Source organism: Chiloscyllium punctatum, chromosome 17, assembly GCF_047496795.1.
Source record: "Chiloscyllium punctatum isolate Juve2018m chromosome 17, sChiPun1.3, whole genome shotgun sequence".
Taxonomy (NCBI): domain Eukaryota; kingdom Metazoa; phylum Chordata; class Chondrichthyes; order Orectolobiformes; family Hemiscylliidae; genus Chiloscyllium; species Chiloscyllium punctatum.
In genome coordinates, this window is record NC_092755.1 from 44479623 (window position 1) to 44498656 (window position 19034).

Genomic DNA, 19034 nt, shown 5'->3' on the forward strand with positions numbered 1-19034 from the left:
AGGGTATCACAGCTACAGAAGTTACCATTGTCGAGGAGGGTCTGCCTCCTGAGTCAGTATGGGTGGAAATTAGGAACAGTAAGGGAGCAGTCACCTCATTAGGGGTTTACTACAGGCCCCCCAATAGCAGCAGGGAGATTGAAGAAAGTATAGGTCAGCAGGTTTTGGAAAAGTGTGAATGTAGTAGGGTTGTTGTAATAGGTGACTTTAACTTTCCCAAAATTGATTGGAACCTCCTTCGAGCAGATGGTTTGGAAGGAGCTGTTTTTGTAAGGTGTGTCCAGGAGGGTTTCCTAACTCAGTACGTTGACAGGCCGACGAGGGGAGGGGCCGTTTGGACTTGGTGCTTGGTAATGAGCCGGGGTAAGTGTCAGATCTTGCGGTGGGAGAGCATTTTGGTGATAGTAACCACAACTGCCTCACATTCTACATAGCTATGGAGTAGGAGAGAAGCAGGCACAATGGGAGGATATTTAATTGGGGAAAAGGAAACTATGATGCTATCAGACGGGAGTTGGGAAGCACGGACTGGGAGCAATTGTTCCATGGAAAGGGCACTATAGACATGTAGAGACTGTTTAAGGAACAGTTGTTGCGAGTGATGCATAAATGTGTTCCTCTGAGACAGGCAAGAAGGGGTAAGATAAAGGAACCTTGGATGACGAGAGCAGAGGAGCTTCTCGTCAAAAGAAAGAAGGCAGCTTACGTAAGGTGAAGGAAGCAAGGGTCTTGCTAGCTCTAGAGGATTACAGGCAGGCGAGGAAGGAGCTCAAAAATGGTCTGAGGAGAGCCAGGAGGGGGCACGAAAAAGGCTTGACAGGAAGGATTAGGGAGAATCCAAAGGCATTTTACACTTATGTGAGGAATAAGAGAATGATCAAAGAAAGAGTAGGGCCGATCAGGGATAGCATAGGGAACTTGTGTATAGAGTCTGAGGAGGTAGGGGAAGCCCTAAATGAGTTTTTTGCTTCTGTCTTTACTAAAGAAAAGGACCTTGTAGTGAATGAAACCATTGAGGAGCAGGTAAGCATGCTGGAACGGATAGAGATTGAGGAAGCTGATGTGCTGAAAATTTTGACAAACATGAAGATTGACAAGTCGCCAGGGCCAGACCAGATTTGTCCTAGGCTGCTTTGGGAAGCGAGAAATGTGATTGCTTCGCTGCTTGTGAAGATCTTTACATCCCCGCTCTCCACTGGATTCATACGTGAGGACTGGAGGGAGGCAAATGTAATTCCTCTCTTCAAGAAAGGAAATAGGGAAATCCCCGGCAATTACAGACCAGTCAGTCTCACAAGTGTTGTCTGCAAGGTGTTAGAAAGGATTCTGAGGGATAGGATTTATGACCATCCGGAAGAGCATGGCTTGATTAAATGCAGTCAGCACGGCTTTGTGAGGGGCAGGTCATGCCTCACAAATCTTATTGAGTTCTTTGAGGAAGTTACTAGACAAGTTGATGAGGGTTGAGCGGTGGATGTGGTGCATATGGACTTCAGCAAGGCATTTGATACGGTTCCCCATGGTTCAAAAGGTCAGGAGGAATGGGATACAGGGAAATTTAGCTGTCTAGATACAGAATTGGCTGGTCGACAGAAGACAGCGAGTGGTAGTGGAAGGAAAGTATTCTGCCTGGAAGTCAGTGGTGAGTGGTGTTCCACAGGACTCTGTTCTTGGGCCTCTACTCTTTGTAATTTTTATTAATGACTTGGATGAGGAGACTGAAGGATGGGTTAGCAAGTTTGCAGACGACACAAAGGTGGGAGGTGTCACTGACAGTATAGAGTGCTGTTGTAGGCTGCAGCGGGACTTTGACAGGATGCAGAGATGGGCTGAAAGGTGGCAGATGGAGTTCAACCTGGAAAACTGCGAAGTGATGCATTTTGGAAGGTCGAACTTGAAAGTTGAGTACAGGATTAAAGACAGGATTCCTGGCAGTGTGGAGGAACAGCGGGATCTTGGTGATCCCTTAAAATTGCAACCCAAGTGGACAAGGTTGTTAAGAAAGCATATGATGATTTGGCTTTCATTAACAGGGGGATTGAGTTTAAGAGCCGTGAGATCTTTTTGCAGCTCTATAAAACTTTGGTTAGACTGCACTTGGAATACTGTGTCCAGTTATGGTTGCCCTATTATAGGAAAGATGTGGATGCTTTGCAGAGGGTTCAGAGGAGGTTTACCAGGATGCTGCCTGGAACAGAGGGCTTATCTTATGAAGAGAGGTTGACTGAACTCGGACTTTTTCCATTGGAAAAAAGGAGGAGAGGGGACCTAATTGAGGTGTACAAGATAATGAGAGGCATAGATAGAGTTGATAGCCAGAGACTATTTCCCAGGGCAGAAATTGTTAACACGAAGGTTCATAGTTTTAAGCTGGTTGGAGGAAAGTATAGAGGGGATGTCAGAGGCGGGTTCTTTACACAGAGAGTTGTGAGAGCATGGAATGCGTTGCCAGCAGCAGTTGTGGAAGCGAGGTCATTGGGGATATTTAAGAGACTGCTGGACATGCATATGGTCACAGAAATTTGAGGGTGCATACATGAGGAACAATGGTCGGCACAACATCATGGGCTGAAGGACCTGTACTGTTCTATGTTCTATCCTTGGCCTGTTAACTGTACAGCCTTTCAATACAAATGTTTTAATTCAGGTGCTCTCTATATATTTGCAAACTTCCAAGCTGCTGCTCACTGACATCCATTTTAAATGTCTAAACACAGAAAAAGGACACAATCTTTTAAAGGGCCCATGCAATGCTTTCCACCCTAGCATTTTACGAACATCAAATTCTAACTTCCTGCCTCCTAATCTACAAGTACTCTCCCCAACTTTGCAACACCTACCCACTCAGCAAATAAAGAACCATCATTATGAGAAGATAGCTTCATTTTTCTTCTTTCTCTTCAAAACCTTAACTCAATTCTATTACTAGATCCATAGCTAATTAAGGTAGAGTTACACGTTTTATACTCTATCTATTATTTTATATATAACATTGAACATTACCGTTTCTATCTTTTATAAGCAATTTTCTTTTAAACTTACGATAAGGCATCTGTATTAATATTTTCATGAACTACAACATGTAAAATCTGTAAACAAAATGGTTGTAACATGAGGCTCCAATGAGAAAAAGCTGGTGTTCTTGACGGAAAGACTTTCCAGAAATGCCAACGGATTGTGATTGGATTACACAATCGTCTCTGATGCATCGTTTGCAACATAAATATCAAAATGTTGTAAGACCATTACCAACTCAATAACTCTTTTTCAATGGTTGAATATTTTTTCTGGTGAATATTGAGGTTTTTTTTCCAAAAATAACAGATTAGCCTTTCAATTCCACAATCATTCTCTTGCAACAACACGGTTCCAACACCTACATTGCTTGCATGGATAGTGACTTTGAAGGGTTTCAAACAATCTACTGTGGGTAAAACTGGTGTGGTGGTTAACACTGCTTTTAAATTCTCAAATGCCTCCTGGCATTGTTCTGTCCACAGAAATTTTGTACTTTTTAAAAAACATATTTGTCAACGGCGCCACTACATTACTAACGTTAGGTACAAATTTCTTGTAGAATCTGATCATTCCTAAAAGTCGTAGCACTTCCTTCTTTGATGTTGGTCTTGGGAATATCTCGATGGCTTTCGTCGTCACCTTCCTCAATGTTTTCAGTCTGTATATGACGTTGGGCCCTAAGAATGTCTACTTTCGCGTTTGCAAATTCTGTTTTTGCCAAGTTTATGACCAACATTGCTTTCCAGAATCTGTCAAAGAGCTCCACCAAATGTTCCATGCAATCTTTCTACAAATGGCTAAAGATCATTAAGCCATCTATATAGATGGCGCAATTAGTTAATCCTGCAACAACTCTGTTCATTAGCCTTTGAAAAATAGATGATGCATTTTTCATCCAAAGGGCATTATTTTAAATTGATATTGCTCATTTGGGGTTACAAAAGCTCTCTCTCCGACAAAGTTACTTTTCAGTAACCATGAAGTAAGTCCAACTTTATGATGTAAGTGGCTTGTCCTACTTTTTCCATACATTCCTCCAGCCTTGGAATTGAGTATGATTTGGGTATGAATTGGGTATGACTGACCTTTGATAATCTATGCTTAATCATTGAGTACCATCAGGTTTGGTAACCAACATGATCAGAAAAATCCATTCACTTTGACTCATCTCTACGATGTCCTCATGGAGCATCGCTTCCACTTCCTTCTGAACCTGCATTGCTTTGAGAGGATTAAGCCTGTAGGGGTGTTGGTTTTATCAGAACAGCATTCCCTACGTCACCCCCATATGTCATACTATGGCATTAGTCCTTCCTATTCCATTTCGACATAGGTCCTCAGAACATGGTAACAAGTCTTTCAATTTAGTTCTCTGTTGCTGGGACAGAAAGCTCACTACCCTATCCCATTCCTTGAGGACTTCCTCATTCGTCAATTTATTCTGATGTACATCAAAATCCAAATCATCTGGATTCGATTCCTTACTCTGAGTGGCACTAACTAATACCTGTTTCTCTAGTTCACTTTCCCTGTCATAGTAATACTTCAGCATGTTCACATGACATACCTGATAAAAGGTTTCCATTCCGCCTTAAGATGTTATCCTTAAGGCAATACCATCTGGAATACATTCTGATTCCTTTTCAGAATAGGCTTCATTATATAAATCCTTCATAGTCTCATCTTTCTACTGTAAATTCATTAATCTTTCAGAATTAACCACCTCTGCCTGATCCTCTACATGCTTAGGTTTTGCCTTTACCATCTCAAACAGAGTGTCAGCTAACTAGACCACAACTCCTTCTTTTGTTTTCTCTTGTTTTAACTTATGGCTGTGGGAGCATGTCACCACACAGTCTGGAAAAATTTCAGGATTTTTAAAAACTCCTTAATTCCCTGGTTTTCTTTTGGCTTTTCTACTACAATGGGCTTCACTCCCACCTGTAATCCAGCTATATTGTTTCCAAGAATAAACTGGATTCCTAGAATAGCCAAGTTTTCCATCACTCCCACTATCACTTCCGTAGTCTTGATTGAACTGTCTAGCCTTATCTTACAGAAAGGCACACAGCTCCTCTCTCCATTTATTCCACAGATTACCACTCTCTCAGGCAATATTTCAGAAGGAGTGCAAATATTTTCATCTCTTATTATGAGAGACAGATTAACTCCCATATCTCTCAATATTTTAACTTCTTTACCTATTCCCCCTGTTATACCTGAATAAATCTTACCCACAGATGATGTTTTGAAAAGATCAAGCACTATCTTTACTATCTAGCTCGTGACTAGGCACTCTCCTGCAGCTCCTCGACCTCTCTCGATATCTCCTTCACTGCCTTAACTAATCCCACCGGTTTAGCATCTTTTACTACATCCTTTTTCCTAGCGTTTTTCTTAAACTACCAGCTCTTTGACTTTGTGTGTCCCACCTTATTGCAGTGAAAACATCTGAGATCTTTCACCTCTTTTCCAGCCTCTTGAGTTTCTTTTATCATGTGGTTCCCAGTCTGATCTACTTTTTGTTTTCATTCAAGGATCCCCCTCTTTCTCAATTTCTATCCCTCATGGAATGAAATTGCTGTCGGAAGCTAGATTTTGATTTACACACTAATGCATATTTACCCGCTGTCTCTGCGGCCCTTCTTGCTGGTTTAACTTTCTGTTCCTCAATATGGGTTCTTATCGCTTCTGGAAGTGAGTTTTAAACTTCTCCAGCAGAATAATACCTCTGAGGACCTCATATGTCCTTTCTAACTTTAATTCTCCCAACCATCTGTCAAAGTTGCTTTGTTTCATTCTTTCAAACTCCAAATTGTCTTTGTTGCAATTTAATTTTCTCTAACCCCAGTGCACTTTACTGTTTTTCTGAAATACCTAAATGCTTGGCTAACTCCATTATAACTTCAGCTCTCTTATTATCCATAAGACCATTAGACAGAGGAGCAGAAATTTGGCCATTTGGCCCATCAAGTCTGCTCTGTCATCCAATCATATCTGATAGGTTTATCAATATCATTTTCCCGCATTCTCCCTGTAACCCTTGATCCCCCTGGCAATCAAGAACTTATCTATTTCTGTTTTAAATATAATTAATGAATAGGCCTCCACAGCCTTCTGTGTGAAAGAATTCCAAAGATTCACCACTCTCTGGCAAAATAAGTTTCTCCTTATCTCCATTCTAAAGGGTCTTCCCTTTATTCTAAGGCTGTGCCCTTGGGTCATCATCTCTACTACCAATGGAAACACCCTCCCAATGTCCACTCTGTCCAGGCCGTTCACTATTCTGTAAGTCCAGATGGATAACATCCATTGGCTCTCCTTGGTCTAACCTGCTCATTACCACCTCAAAGAATTCTAACAGATTTGTCAGGCATGCCCTCCCCTTGATGATGCTGACTTTGCCCTATTTTACCAGGCAGTTCCAAGTATTCAGAAATCTCATCCTTCACAATGGACTCAAATCTTACCAACGACCAAGGTCAGGCTAATCGGCCTATAATTTCCCACCTTAAGGCCTTACTCCCTTCTTAAACAGGGGGGTTGCATTAGTGATTTTCCAGTCATCTAGGACCTCCCTGACTCCAGTGAAACCTGAAAGATCACTACGAAAGCCTCTACCATCTTTTCATCTATCCCCTTCAGAACCCAAGGGTGTAGCCCACCTGGTCCAGGTGATTTATCCACTTTCAGTTTTTCTAGTACCTTCTTCTCAGATCGCCTACCCCACCCCCACCTCTGCTCCCCACCCCCCTCCCCCCCAACTCTCTTGACTTTTTGGGATATTACTCCTGTCTTCTACTGTGAAGACTAATGCAAAGTACTTCTTCAATTCCTTAGCCATTTCTTTGTTCTCCATCACTACTCCTCCAGCATTATTTTCCAGTGGCCCAATATCCACTTTTGCCTCTCTTTTTCCCTTTATATATCTAAAGAAATTCTTGCAATATTTCCTAATATTACTGGCTAGTTTACCCTCCTATTTGATCTTTTCCCTCCTTACTTCATTCTTTTTGTCCTCTGTTAGTCTTTGTAGGCTTCCCACTGCTCTTCGCCACATTATATGCTTTCTCTTTCGCTTTTATGCTATCACTGACTTCCCTGGTCAGCATGGTTACCTCATCCTCCCGTTAGTATGCTTCGTTTTCCTCAATGAATTTCAGCCTGTTTGCTAATTCTACAAGTGTCACCTTTTTCTGTCTTTCTAAAATTTCTTGGCAAACTTGGGAAGCATCTTCAACCCCCCAGATCCTCTTTACTAATATTAAGAGCCATTTCCCCACTTTCGATTGAACCAACAATAATCAATTGAAATTAAACAGATTTTCCACTTCTCACTTAAGTTTTATTTAAAGATCTAGGACATTAATCCTGAAGTCTGCTTAAATTTGCTGGAACCTTTGATACTCCAAATCCTGGACGAGCCCCCAATCTGTTTAAAAGGAAAGTTGATGATCCTCTGAGAACTAAAACTGAAATTCCCAAAGAGGAGCACCACACTCCATACTTTGTAAAAGGTGCGTGAAAAGTGATGTAGCCTGCTTTTCAGCAACTTCTAGTGGTTAATAAATATTAATCCTTGACATTCACTTTAAAATCGATAAGTAACAATTTATTAATCTAACTCAACAGTGAACAAATTGACTAAACTATTAACAAACTGAATAAAACCTTTCTAACTACTAACTATTCCTGAATAAAGGAAGATTTTAATGGTATGCTGTTCCAACTAAATAAAAGTCCCACTCATATAAATGAAAAAAAATTTAGTCTCTCGAAATTACAGCCAGGTTATTTGTCTTCTTGAATAGTTTGTGCCTTCTCCATGACTTATTCTGTTAGCAATATTAACTAGTTGTGACAGTGGTACCACTGTTATTAAGATGGTGCTTTCTCTAAGGCATAGAGGAGGCTATGAGAGCCAGCCAAGGGCCAATATCTCTGATGGCAATTAGCTCTAGGATCTTTATCCAAATGCCCTCTTCTTTTTATACTCATGATAACATATTAATATTTTTTACAACAGGATTGGTCCTATGTTGTCAAAACCAACAGACTTAGATATTTGGTATCTGGTTCAAACTGATTGGCTAAATTCAAAAGCCAGTTGTCTTGTTAAAACTTGCTACTTGGCCTGCTAACTGTATGGCCTTTCAATACAAATGTTTCAATTTGGGTGCTCTCTGTGTACTTGCAAACTTTGAAGCTGCTGCTCACAGACATCCATTTTAAATCTCGAAAAACTGAAAAAGCAGACAATCTTTTAAAATGACCACACAATGTTATACCCCCACCCCCCCCAGCACTTTACAAACACCAGATTCTAACCTCCTGCCTCTCAAACTGCAAGTACTCTACTGAACTTCGCAACACTATTTATCACACCTGGAATTTGTGTGTCATCCTGTGGAATTGTTGATAAAGCTTCCCATATTGTTTCTAAGTCTTTTATGGACACCACAAACAGCAAAGGCCTCATCATTGAACTTTCAGTATGGCTCTGGACACTGGCTTCAGTCTCAAAAGAACACCCTTCAAACAGCACTCTCTGCCTCCAGCCACTAAGCCAGTTTTGGATCCAGTCTGTCAAATAGCCAAAAAGGGAGGTGATGGTTTAGCGATTTCATTGCTGGACTGTTAATCCAGAGACTGAGATAATGTTTTGGAGACATGGGTTTGAATCCCACGTATTTGTAGCAGAGGTGGAATTTGAATTCAACAAAAATCTATGAACTTTATGGTAGCAGCCTATGGAATGATAAGGCTTGGTGGGGTGAGTGAGGATGGGTGCCTGAAATGCGTTGTCAGTGGAGGTGGTTGGGGCAGGAACATTTAAGATGTATCTAGACAGATACAAGAGTGGGCAGGGAGCAAATGATACAGATCCTTAGAAAATAGGCTGCAGGTTTAGACAGAGGATCTGGATCAGCAAAGGCTTGGAGGGCTGTTAAGATTCTTTGTTCTTTGAGATAAATGCTCAGCACAATATCATGGGCCGAAGGATCTGTTCTGTGCTGTACTGTTCTATGTTCTATGTAAACCAGTTCCCCAGATCCCTTTGCATCCTTACAAAACTAGGCCTCCTCTTCACTCTCATTGACACTGAATTCCATTTGACAACTTTTAACATTGTCCAACTTATCAACTTTGGACTAAAAAAATAACCATACCGAAAACTTTGATAACTTGCAAGTTTGGCACTACTTACTCTTGTATTAAAATCACTAATACTCAGAGTTATCAAGTAAGGTCCAAGGACAACATCCTGTTGGGTTCCACTACCCACTTTCAACTATCTTGACACGCTGCCCTTAACTCACAGTACTCTCCACTAGCTTCCATATATAGTGACTGTTGATACTGACCTGAGGGAGATCAATTGTCTGATCCCAGTCACTGGACAGAGGAGTGTTGGCAATATCTAGTAATGTCTTCATGCAATAATGGAGTAGAGGTTTTGTCTCACTGTCTTCTCCAGCCACAACACACAGTAACAGCATCGGCAAGCCAGCTGCCCTCCTGGTAATCGAACTGCTCCGAGGGCCCCGCAGACCTGACAAGCCCTGGATATAAACAGAAAGAGAAATAAGTCACAAACAGTTGATTTAAGAACAATGCTTAATGTATCAGGAGGTTTAGGCTGGTTATGGAAAAGGACAATAAACAATCCAGAAGAAGAATAATTAATTGGATGAAAGCAACTTCAATGGTGTAGGAATGAATCAGGGCAAAATAAATAGAATAAAGGAGAAACTGTAACTGCTCAATGAGTAAACACTGGCTGCTCTCCTTTACAGTAAAAACATTTCAGAACTGACAACTAGACTGCTCCGACCACAAGGGATCTTGGCAGCACACAAACCAACAGTTAGTCTCAGATAGCGGCTCACCAAAATAAAGGACCTGATTCTTACCATGTGCTGGACCAATGTAATTTACAAAATCCCATGAAGTGACTGTACTACGCATTACATAGGACAAACAGGCATATCGCTAGGCATATCGCATCCATGAACACCAACTAGCAGTCAAGTGACACAACCAACTCTCCCTGGTATCCATACACACAGCCAACAAGAACCATGAGTTTGACTTGGACAATACAACGATACTAGGACAGGCTAAACGAGGAACAGCAAGAGAATTCTTGGAAGCATGGTACTTATCCTTGGACCCCATCAACAAACACATTGACCTGGACCCAAATGACAAACCGTTGCAATGGAAAACATGAACCTGCACCAACCAGAAACAGCTCAAACAGAACCACATCAATTCAAAGCGGACAGTACAGCAGCGCTTCACAGGAGTAAACACAGCACGGATGATGTCACCTAGAAAGGGGATGAAACGTCTGCCAACAAACCTATCAGCTCAGTGAACAGACCAACAACAAATCCAACCAGCTTCCAAGTTACGGACCTTCACAAAAACTCTGAATTCCCACAATGGATAAAGGGAGAGCAGAAAGGTGGTAATTCAGACATTTTAGAGTTTAAAATTGAGAAGGAGGGGTTATTGAATAGCCTGTCTGTACTTCAAGTTGATAAGACACCAGTACCGGAGCAGAAGCAGCTAAGGCACTAGCATTACTTTTCAGTCTCACGTAGAATCAGTGAAGATGCAAGAAATGGGAAAATTGTAAATATCACAGTCTTGTTCAAAGAAATGCAGTACAGACAAGCTGAACAACTGCAGGTCAATTAAACTATACTGGTAAACAAGTTTCTTGAAATGACAATTCAGGACAAAATTAATTGTGCCTTGAGCAAATGAGGGTTTGATAATGAAAATTGGAATTTATAAAGGGCAAGTGACGCTGGAGCCTGTTTTATAGAATCCCTACAGTGTGGAAGCAGGCCATTTGGCCCATCAAATCCACACTAACCCTCTGAAGAACATCTCATCCAGATCCACACCCCTCTACCCGGTAACCCTGCATTTCCCATGCATAATTCATCTAGCCTGTACGTTCCTGGACACAATGGGCAATTTAGCATGGTGTTTAATGATACTTGTAGGTTGGAGGAACCCTCGCTTTCCCTGATGTATATTAAATAGCCTAGATCTTGGTGTATAGGACATAATTACGAAGTATGCAGTGATACAAAACTTGCAAGTATTGTGAATGGTGTAGGGGTTAGTACAGAACTTCAAAAGGACATAGACAACTTGGTGCAATAGGCAGACAAGCAGCAGATGAAATTTAATGCAGAGAAATGTCACACGATTCATTTTGGTAGTAAAACAATAGAGAAACAGCATGAATGGTACAACTTGTAGATATCAACCTTAAAAATTGCTGGCTTAGCCAAAATTAAGTGAGAAGAAAAATGAGGGGTAAAATATATGAAGCCTGAAGACCCAATAAGTAGAAAGATCACTGATTTCAACGTGTTTCTGTGTTTTGCTGAAATAAGGTGCATGTGCGCTTAGACTGAGCATTGTAACTCAGGTGTAAAGAACCAAACTATCACAGTAACTCTGGAAAAGCTGAAGTTTTGTTTAAGAACAGAAGTGGTGAATTGATGTGATAATGTGGACTATTTATCAGCTGAAGCTATAATTGTCAGAATTGTGCTGTACAAGCATTATATGGTTATTAAGATGACATAAAATGTGAGTAAGCTAAAAGTTGAGGTCAAAGTTTGATAAAAACAAAAGATAAGTCTCTTTTCAGGGAGATACAGCAAGTGAGTTAATTGATCAAACTGACATTGAAAACCTGGCATATTTATAATATTTGCTAGTTGTCAATTTAGAGTCATAGAGATATACAGCAAGGAAACAGACCCTTCGGTTCAACTTGCCCATGCCGACTAGATACCCCAATCCAATTTAGTCCCATTTGTCAGCACTTAGCCCATATACCTCTAAACCCTTCCTGTTCATAAACATATCCATGTGTCTTTTAAATGTTGCAATTGTACCAGCTTCCACCACTTCTTCGTCCATACACCACTTCCATACACGCACCACCAGCCTCCCCCTATCGCTCAAATCTTCCAACCCTGGCAACATTCTTGTAATTCTTTTCTGAACTCTTTCAAGTTTCACAACACCCTTCCGATAGGGAGGAGACCAGAATTACACGTAATATTCCAAAGGTCCTGTACAGCTGCAACATGCCCTCCCAACTCCGATACTCAATGCTCTGACCAATAAAGGTAAGCGTACCAAACACTTTTGTCACTATTCTATCTACCTGAGATTCTACTTTCAAGGAGCTATGAACCTGCACTCCGAGGTCTCTTTGTTCAGCAACACTCCCTCGGAGCTTACCATTAAGTGTATAAGTCAAATATATTTGATCATTTCCTGGAGACTGAACAGTGTAGAAGCTTGGATATGCAGCCTTTTTGAACATGAGTATAAAAAGTACCTTGCTTCACAGCACAATAAGCTATCTCAGAGTCAGAGTTATACAGCACAGATCCTTTCATCACACTCGGTTTGCATCGACCAGATCTTCTAAACTGATATAGTCCCATATGTCAGCATTTGGCCCATATTCCTCTCAACCATTCCTATTCATATACCCATCCAGATGCCTTTTGCTATTGTACCAGTCTACACCACTTCCTCTGGCAGCTCATTCCATACACACAGCATCTTCTGAGTAAAGAAGTTCCCTCTCAGGTTACTTTTAAATCTTTCTCCTCTCACCTTAAACCTATGCCCTCTAGTTTTGGACTCCCCTACCCTCGAAAAAAGTCCTTGGTTATTCACTCTATCCATCCCCGTCATGATTTTATAAGCCTCCGACTCTCCAGGGTAAAAAGCCCCAGCCTATTCAGCCTCTCCTTCTAGCTCAAATCCTCCAAAATCCTTGTAAATCTTTTCTGAACCCTTTCAGGTTTAACAACATCTTTCCTGTAGCAGGGAGACCAGAACGGAAAACAGTGTGGTTTGAAAAGCAGCCTCACCAATGTCCTGAACAACCTAAACATGATGTCTCAACTCCTGTACTCAATGAAGGCAAGCATGTCAAATGCCATCTTCACTACCCTGTCTACCTGTGGCTCCACTTTCAAGGAATCTCAGGGGAAACTGGCTGATTAACGACTGGAGTTTCGGACAGAACAGGCTGATCACTTGTTCTGGCCTGATCTTCAGGTAAACAGGTGGTAAGCATTGAATTAAGATTTTTGTAGTGTACTTTACTTTAATATAGAACATTTGGTATATTCCAATACAAGAACTTCCCTGGGTCAATGATATCAGGAGTAATCCCAATGGGTGATGGAAAGTAGAAATAAAAGCCTTCAAAATCTAAACATAAAAAAAAAGAATTGCAGGTGCTGGAAATCTGAAACTAAAAGATAAATTTCTGAAGAAGCTCAGCAAATCTGGAAACACCTTTGAAGAAACATCTATAAAGCAGAGGTTGACCCCACCCCACCCCCGACAGCTAAAACTGAAACACCCAAAGAGGAGCGCCTCACCCTATAATCTGTAAAAAGAGTGCGAAAATGGAGAAACCTACTTTTCAGCAATCCTCAACACTCACTTTAAAATGAGCAAGCAATGATTTATTTATCTAATTCTAAGAGTGAACAAATTAACTAAACTATTAACAAACCGAATAAATCTTTTCTAACTATTAACTACTCCTGAATAAAATAAGATTCTAATGGTATGCTGTTCCAATAAATATATGTCCCACTTATATAACAAAAAGAGAATTTAGTGTCTCACACTTGATTTAAAGCGTTTGATGCCTAAATTATTCATGACCTCCTTAAATAATATGGCAGTAAAATTGGACCTTTGGTCTAACTGAATCTCCCTGGGTAATCCATAATGGGTAAACAAAGCAAGAGCAACTCCACAACCTTTTTTATCATGACATTCTGTAATGGATTGCCTCAGGAAACCTGGTACACACATCCATTATGGTTAACAAATAGTGGTTTCCACTTTTGGTTCCAGGGAGGGGACCTCCGCAATCAATTATAACCCATGTAAAAGCTCTTCAAATGCAGGAATCGGCATCAAGTGTGCTGCTTTTATCACTGCCTGTGGTTTTCCTATGTCGTACCATTTGACACGTATGACAGATTAAGCAAAGTTCAATCACATCTTTATGTATTCCAGGCCAATAAAAATGCTTCTGTATCTTGGCTGAGTCTTCCTTATTCCTAGGTGACCTCCCACAGGCAATTCTTGTACTACCCACAATACTTCCTGTCTGTATTCCACCAGCAACATAATATGGTGAACTTTCGCCCATTTCTCATCTACACTAAACTATCAAGCTCTCCATTTCTGCCTTAAGATGTTATCCTTGAGGTAACAGCGTTCTGGAATGTACTCTGATTCCTTTACCGAGTAGGCTTTATGATATAAATCCTTTACTGTCTCATCTTTCTGTTGTAAATCTTTTAATATTTCAGAACTAACCACCTCTGCCTGATCGTCTACCTGCCTAGGTTTTGCCTTTACCATCTCAGCAATCAGTGTCAGGTAACTGGACCTCAACACCTTTTATTTTCCCTTCTTGCTTTAACTTATGGCTGCTGGATCTTGTCACCACACAGTCTGGAAAAAATTCCAGGGTATTTTTCTTTTAACTCTTCAGTTCCCTGGTTTTCTTTTGGCTTTTCCACTACAATGGGCTTCACTCCTACCTGTGATCAGCTATATCATTTCCAAGAATGAACTGGATTCCTGGAATAGCCAAGTTTTCCATCATTCTCTCTCTCACTTCCCCAGTCTTGACTAGACTTTCTAGCCTTATCTTACAGAGGGGAATACTACTCCTGTCTCCATTTAGTCCACAGATTACCACTTTCTCAGGCAATATTTCAGATGGAATGCAAATATTTTAATCTCTTACTATTACAGGCAGACTAGCTCCCATACCTCTCAATATTTTAACTTATTTACCTCTTCCCCCTGTTCTATCTGAGTAAATCTTACCCACACAGATAATGCTTTTGAAAAGATCAGATGCTATCTTACTATCCAGCTTGTGACTACGTTACGCACTCCCCTGTAGCTCCTCAACTTCTCCTGGCATTTCCTTCACTGCCTTAACTAATCCCACTGGTTCAGCCTCTCTTACCACATCTTGTTTCCCCAGTGCCTTTCTTAAACTAGCAGCACTTTGGCTTTGTGTGTCCCACCTTATTGCAGTGAAAGCCCCTTTTTTCCACTCCCTTGGGTTTCTTTTATCACAAACTGTTCCCAGTGTGATCTATGTTTTGTTCTTAATTGAAGCTCCCCCTCTTTCCCAATTTAACTCACAGAATGAAATTGCTGTCGGAAGCTAGATTTTGATTTACACACTAATGCATATTTACCCGCTGTCTCTGCGGCCCTTCTTGCTGGTTTAACATTCTGTTCCTCAATATGGGTTCTTATCACTTCTGGAAATGGGTTTTTAAACGCCTCCAGCAGAATAGTATCTCTAAGAACCTTATATGTCTTTTATATCTTTAATGCTCCCATCAAATTTGCTCTGTTCCATTCTTACAACCTCAATACAAGTTTGGCCTGGTTCCTTTCTTACATTTCCGAGTTGTTTTCTAAGTCCTTCTGGTACTATTTGTAGCCTTTATTTACTTCTTCATATTCTCCTGCCACCTCCTCTGACAGCTCTGTCAACACTTCACTAGCTCTACCTACCAACTTTGTTTGGATCAACAAAATACACGTGGTATCTGGCCAGTTCATCTACATAGCTAATCTCTCTAAGGAAATGAAAAAGACTTCTATATCATTTTAATTGAATTTTGGTAATGTTTGGACATATTTGTATATATCCCTGCCAGGCTGTTGGCTACGGTGAGTTTTCTCATCATCACCCTGCTGTACTTCAGTTATTTGAAGTCTTTTTGCTTCAAGTTCCAACTTCACCTTTTCCAATTCTAATCAATTCTTTCCCTTTCTTCTGCTAGGGGCTTTCTCTCCTCTTTTTCCTCTGCTTTGAACCGTAATTCAAACTGTTTCAGTTCCCTTTCCTCGCTCTTTTTCCCCTTGTTCCACTAGAGCAATTCTTTCCTTTTCTCTATGTTCTGAGTCTAGCCTTTTCAGTTCACTTCCTAGTTTCTTTTGCAATTTAATTTTTTCTAACTCCACTGCACTTGACTGTTTCTCTGACATATCTAAATGCTTGGCTCACTCCATTACAATTTCAGCTTTCTAGTTAACCCCAGTTTTAGCCTATTTGCTAATTCTGCAAGTTCCACATTTTTCTGTCTTTCTAAACTTTCTTGGTAAAGTTAGAAAGCATCTTCGACCACCAGAACCTCTTTAGCAATATTAAGAGCCATTTCCCCACTTTTGCTTTAACCAACAATAATCAACCAAAGTTATAAAGATTTTTCACTTCTCACTTAAGTTTCATTTCAAGATTTAGGACACTTGTACACAAGTCTGTTAAAATCTGCTGGGACCTCTTGTACCCTAAATCTGTTCAAATCTGTCCATATCCTGACAAGAGCTCCTAATCTATTATAAAGTGGAGGTTGACCTCCGCCTCTGAGAAGTAAAACCAAAACACCGAAAGAGGAGCACCATGCTTCATAATCTGCAAAACAAGTGTGAAAAGAGGAGTAACCAGCTCTTCAGCAACTCCTAGTGGTTAAATAAAATACATCCCTGTCACTCACTTTAAAATCAACAAGTAACAATTTATTTATCTAATGCTAACAGTGAACAAATTAACAAAACACTTAACAAACTGAATGACTTCTAATGACTAACTATTGCTAAATAAACCAAGATTCTAATGGCATGCTGTTCTAACAAATACAAGCCCCACTCATAACAAGAATAGAATTTAATCTTTTGAAATTACAGCCAGGTTATGTATCTTCTGGAATGCTCTGTGCCTTCTCCATCGCTTCGTCTGTCAGGAGTACCTTTTCCATCATTGGTACCATTGTTATTTAGATGGTGCTTTCTCTAAGACATAAACAAAGCTATGAGAGTCAGTGATTCTGTCTTGAGAGCTGAAGGCTGTTACCTCAGGCAGATGGCAGCTAGCTCTGGGGTCTTTGTCTAATTATCCCCTTCTTTTATACTCTTGATGACGTATCGATAGTTCTTATAATAGGATTGGTCCTATGTTGTCAAAACTGTCAGATTTAAAATTAATAGGTTTTGGTATCTAAGTGCCTGGTTCAAATTATTTGGCTAAATTTAAAAGACTGCTGTCTTGGTTAAAAACTTCTGCTTGTCTTGCTAACTGAGGAAGGGCTTTTGCCCGAAACGTGGATTTTCCTGCTCCTCAGATGCTGCCCGACCTGCTGTGCTTTTCCAGCACCACTCTAATCTTGCTAACTGTACAGCTTTGCAATACAAATGTTTCAGTTCAGGCTCTCTGTGTACTTGCAAACTTTCAAGCTGCTGCTCACAGGCATCCATTTTAAGCACAGAAAAAGCACCATCTTTTAAAGGGACCACACAATGCACCACCCACCCCGGCCAGTTTACAATTTTACAAACACCAAATTTTAACTTCCTGCCTCCCAATCTACAATACTATATCCAACTTTGCAACAAGAGTCAATGTTTTGGGTCCAGTGGCCTTTCTTCAGAACTGTTTGTAGGTAGGAAAAGGAGCCATATGTGCTGAAGACAGCTTGGGGGCAGGGTTGAGGGGATATTAATCAGTCAGACAGGGAGGAACATAGTGATTGTAATGAGGTGGATCTCACAGAATTTGAATTCTCTGGGGCTGTTAATCTGGTCCAATCAGGGAGCTCTGGCTGACAGATAGGAACAGGGGAGTCAGAGCTGGCTCTGAAGGAGCTGGATCAGTGTCAAGGACTCTGACATGTAAATAAAGAGTGACTTGGTGATGGGATACCAGTCTCTGTGAAATCATTTTAGCCTGATCTGGGTACATGTAGTTTTGGAATTATAGAATATGATTATCATGGTTAGATACAGTTGTATCTAGCCACTACAAAGTCTGATGAAAGGAATTAAATTAGACAAACTATCTAGCATTGATCAAATCACCAGAAACACCCTGATGGCCCTGAAGGTTCCCTTTAGTAATATCTAGAATCTTCCGTCAAAACTGGGAGAGAAGCCAGTCAAGTCAAGTCAAGAAACAGCCTGATATAGTCATAGTCACAGAAATAAACCTTATAGACAATGTCCCAGAAACCAGCACTGCTAATGCTGGGCACTGATGTCCCCTACTCAGAATATATTCTGTGCCCTTGCCACCCTCAGTGCATCTTGCGAGTGGTATTCAACATAAGGATTACTGATTAGTCAGCCCAGGATTGTGATACACGGTAATCAGCAGGTTGCCTCACCCATGTTTGACTTGATGCCATGAGACTTCACAGGGTCTACCGTCAATAATGCTACCACATGTAGATTTAACAGCAGGGATGATTCAGCAGAAGTAGTGACACAATGGTATAAGTTGGGAGCCTCCTGAGAGTCCTCAACTAGTGCAAATAAAGTCCTGCTTTCACAGTAAGGATATCCCTCCCTATGCTGCATGGCACAACCATCAATTTTTAATTGGGACAGAGTTCAAATTTAAAATTGGGCATGCATTAGGCTACATGAACCATCAGTAGCAGAATTATATTCAATTACAATTTGTAAACTCCCTCACTCTATCATTATCATCAAGCCAGTTCAATGCAGAGCGCAGAAGGAAATGCCAGATTACCTAAAATTGAAGTATCAACCTGGTGAAGCTTCAGAACTGGACTACTCATACATCAAACAGTGAAAGCACAATACAATAGAAAGAGCTATGCAATTCCATAGCCAACGGATCAGATGAAATTTCTGCAGTTCTGTCACAACCAGATATGAACGGTGGTGGTCAATTAAACAACTTAATACAGCAGGCAGTTCCACAAATACCCCCATCCCCAATGATGGGAGAGCTCAACACATCAGTGCAAAAGATAAGGCTGAAGCAGTTTCAGCAATATTCAGCCAGACATGTCCAGTGGATGATCCAGCTCGACCTCTTCCCAAGGTCCTCAGCACCTCAGAGAGCTGTCTTCAGCCAATTCAATTCACTTCACATG

The 19034-nt window shown here is 40.7% G+C and overlaps 1 protein-coding gene across 2 annotated transcripts in view; it reads right to left on the reverse strand.

Annotated features, from left to right (window-relative positions):
* The window catches only part of LOC140487778 (tRNA (32-2'-O)-methyltransferase regulator THADA), a 295012-nt gene that overhangs the window by 81019 nt on the left and 194959 nt on the right, over nt 1–19034 (reverse strand). For both annotated transcript variants that reach the window (XM_072587028.1, XM_072587029.1), the window contains exon 20: nt 9384–9581. In XM_072587028.1, the coding sequence (XP_072443129.1) occupies nt 9384–9581 (198 nt within the window). The remainder of the gene's footprint in view (nt 1–9383; nt 9582–19034) is intronic.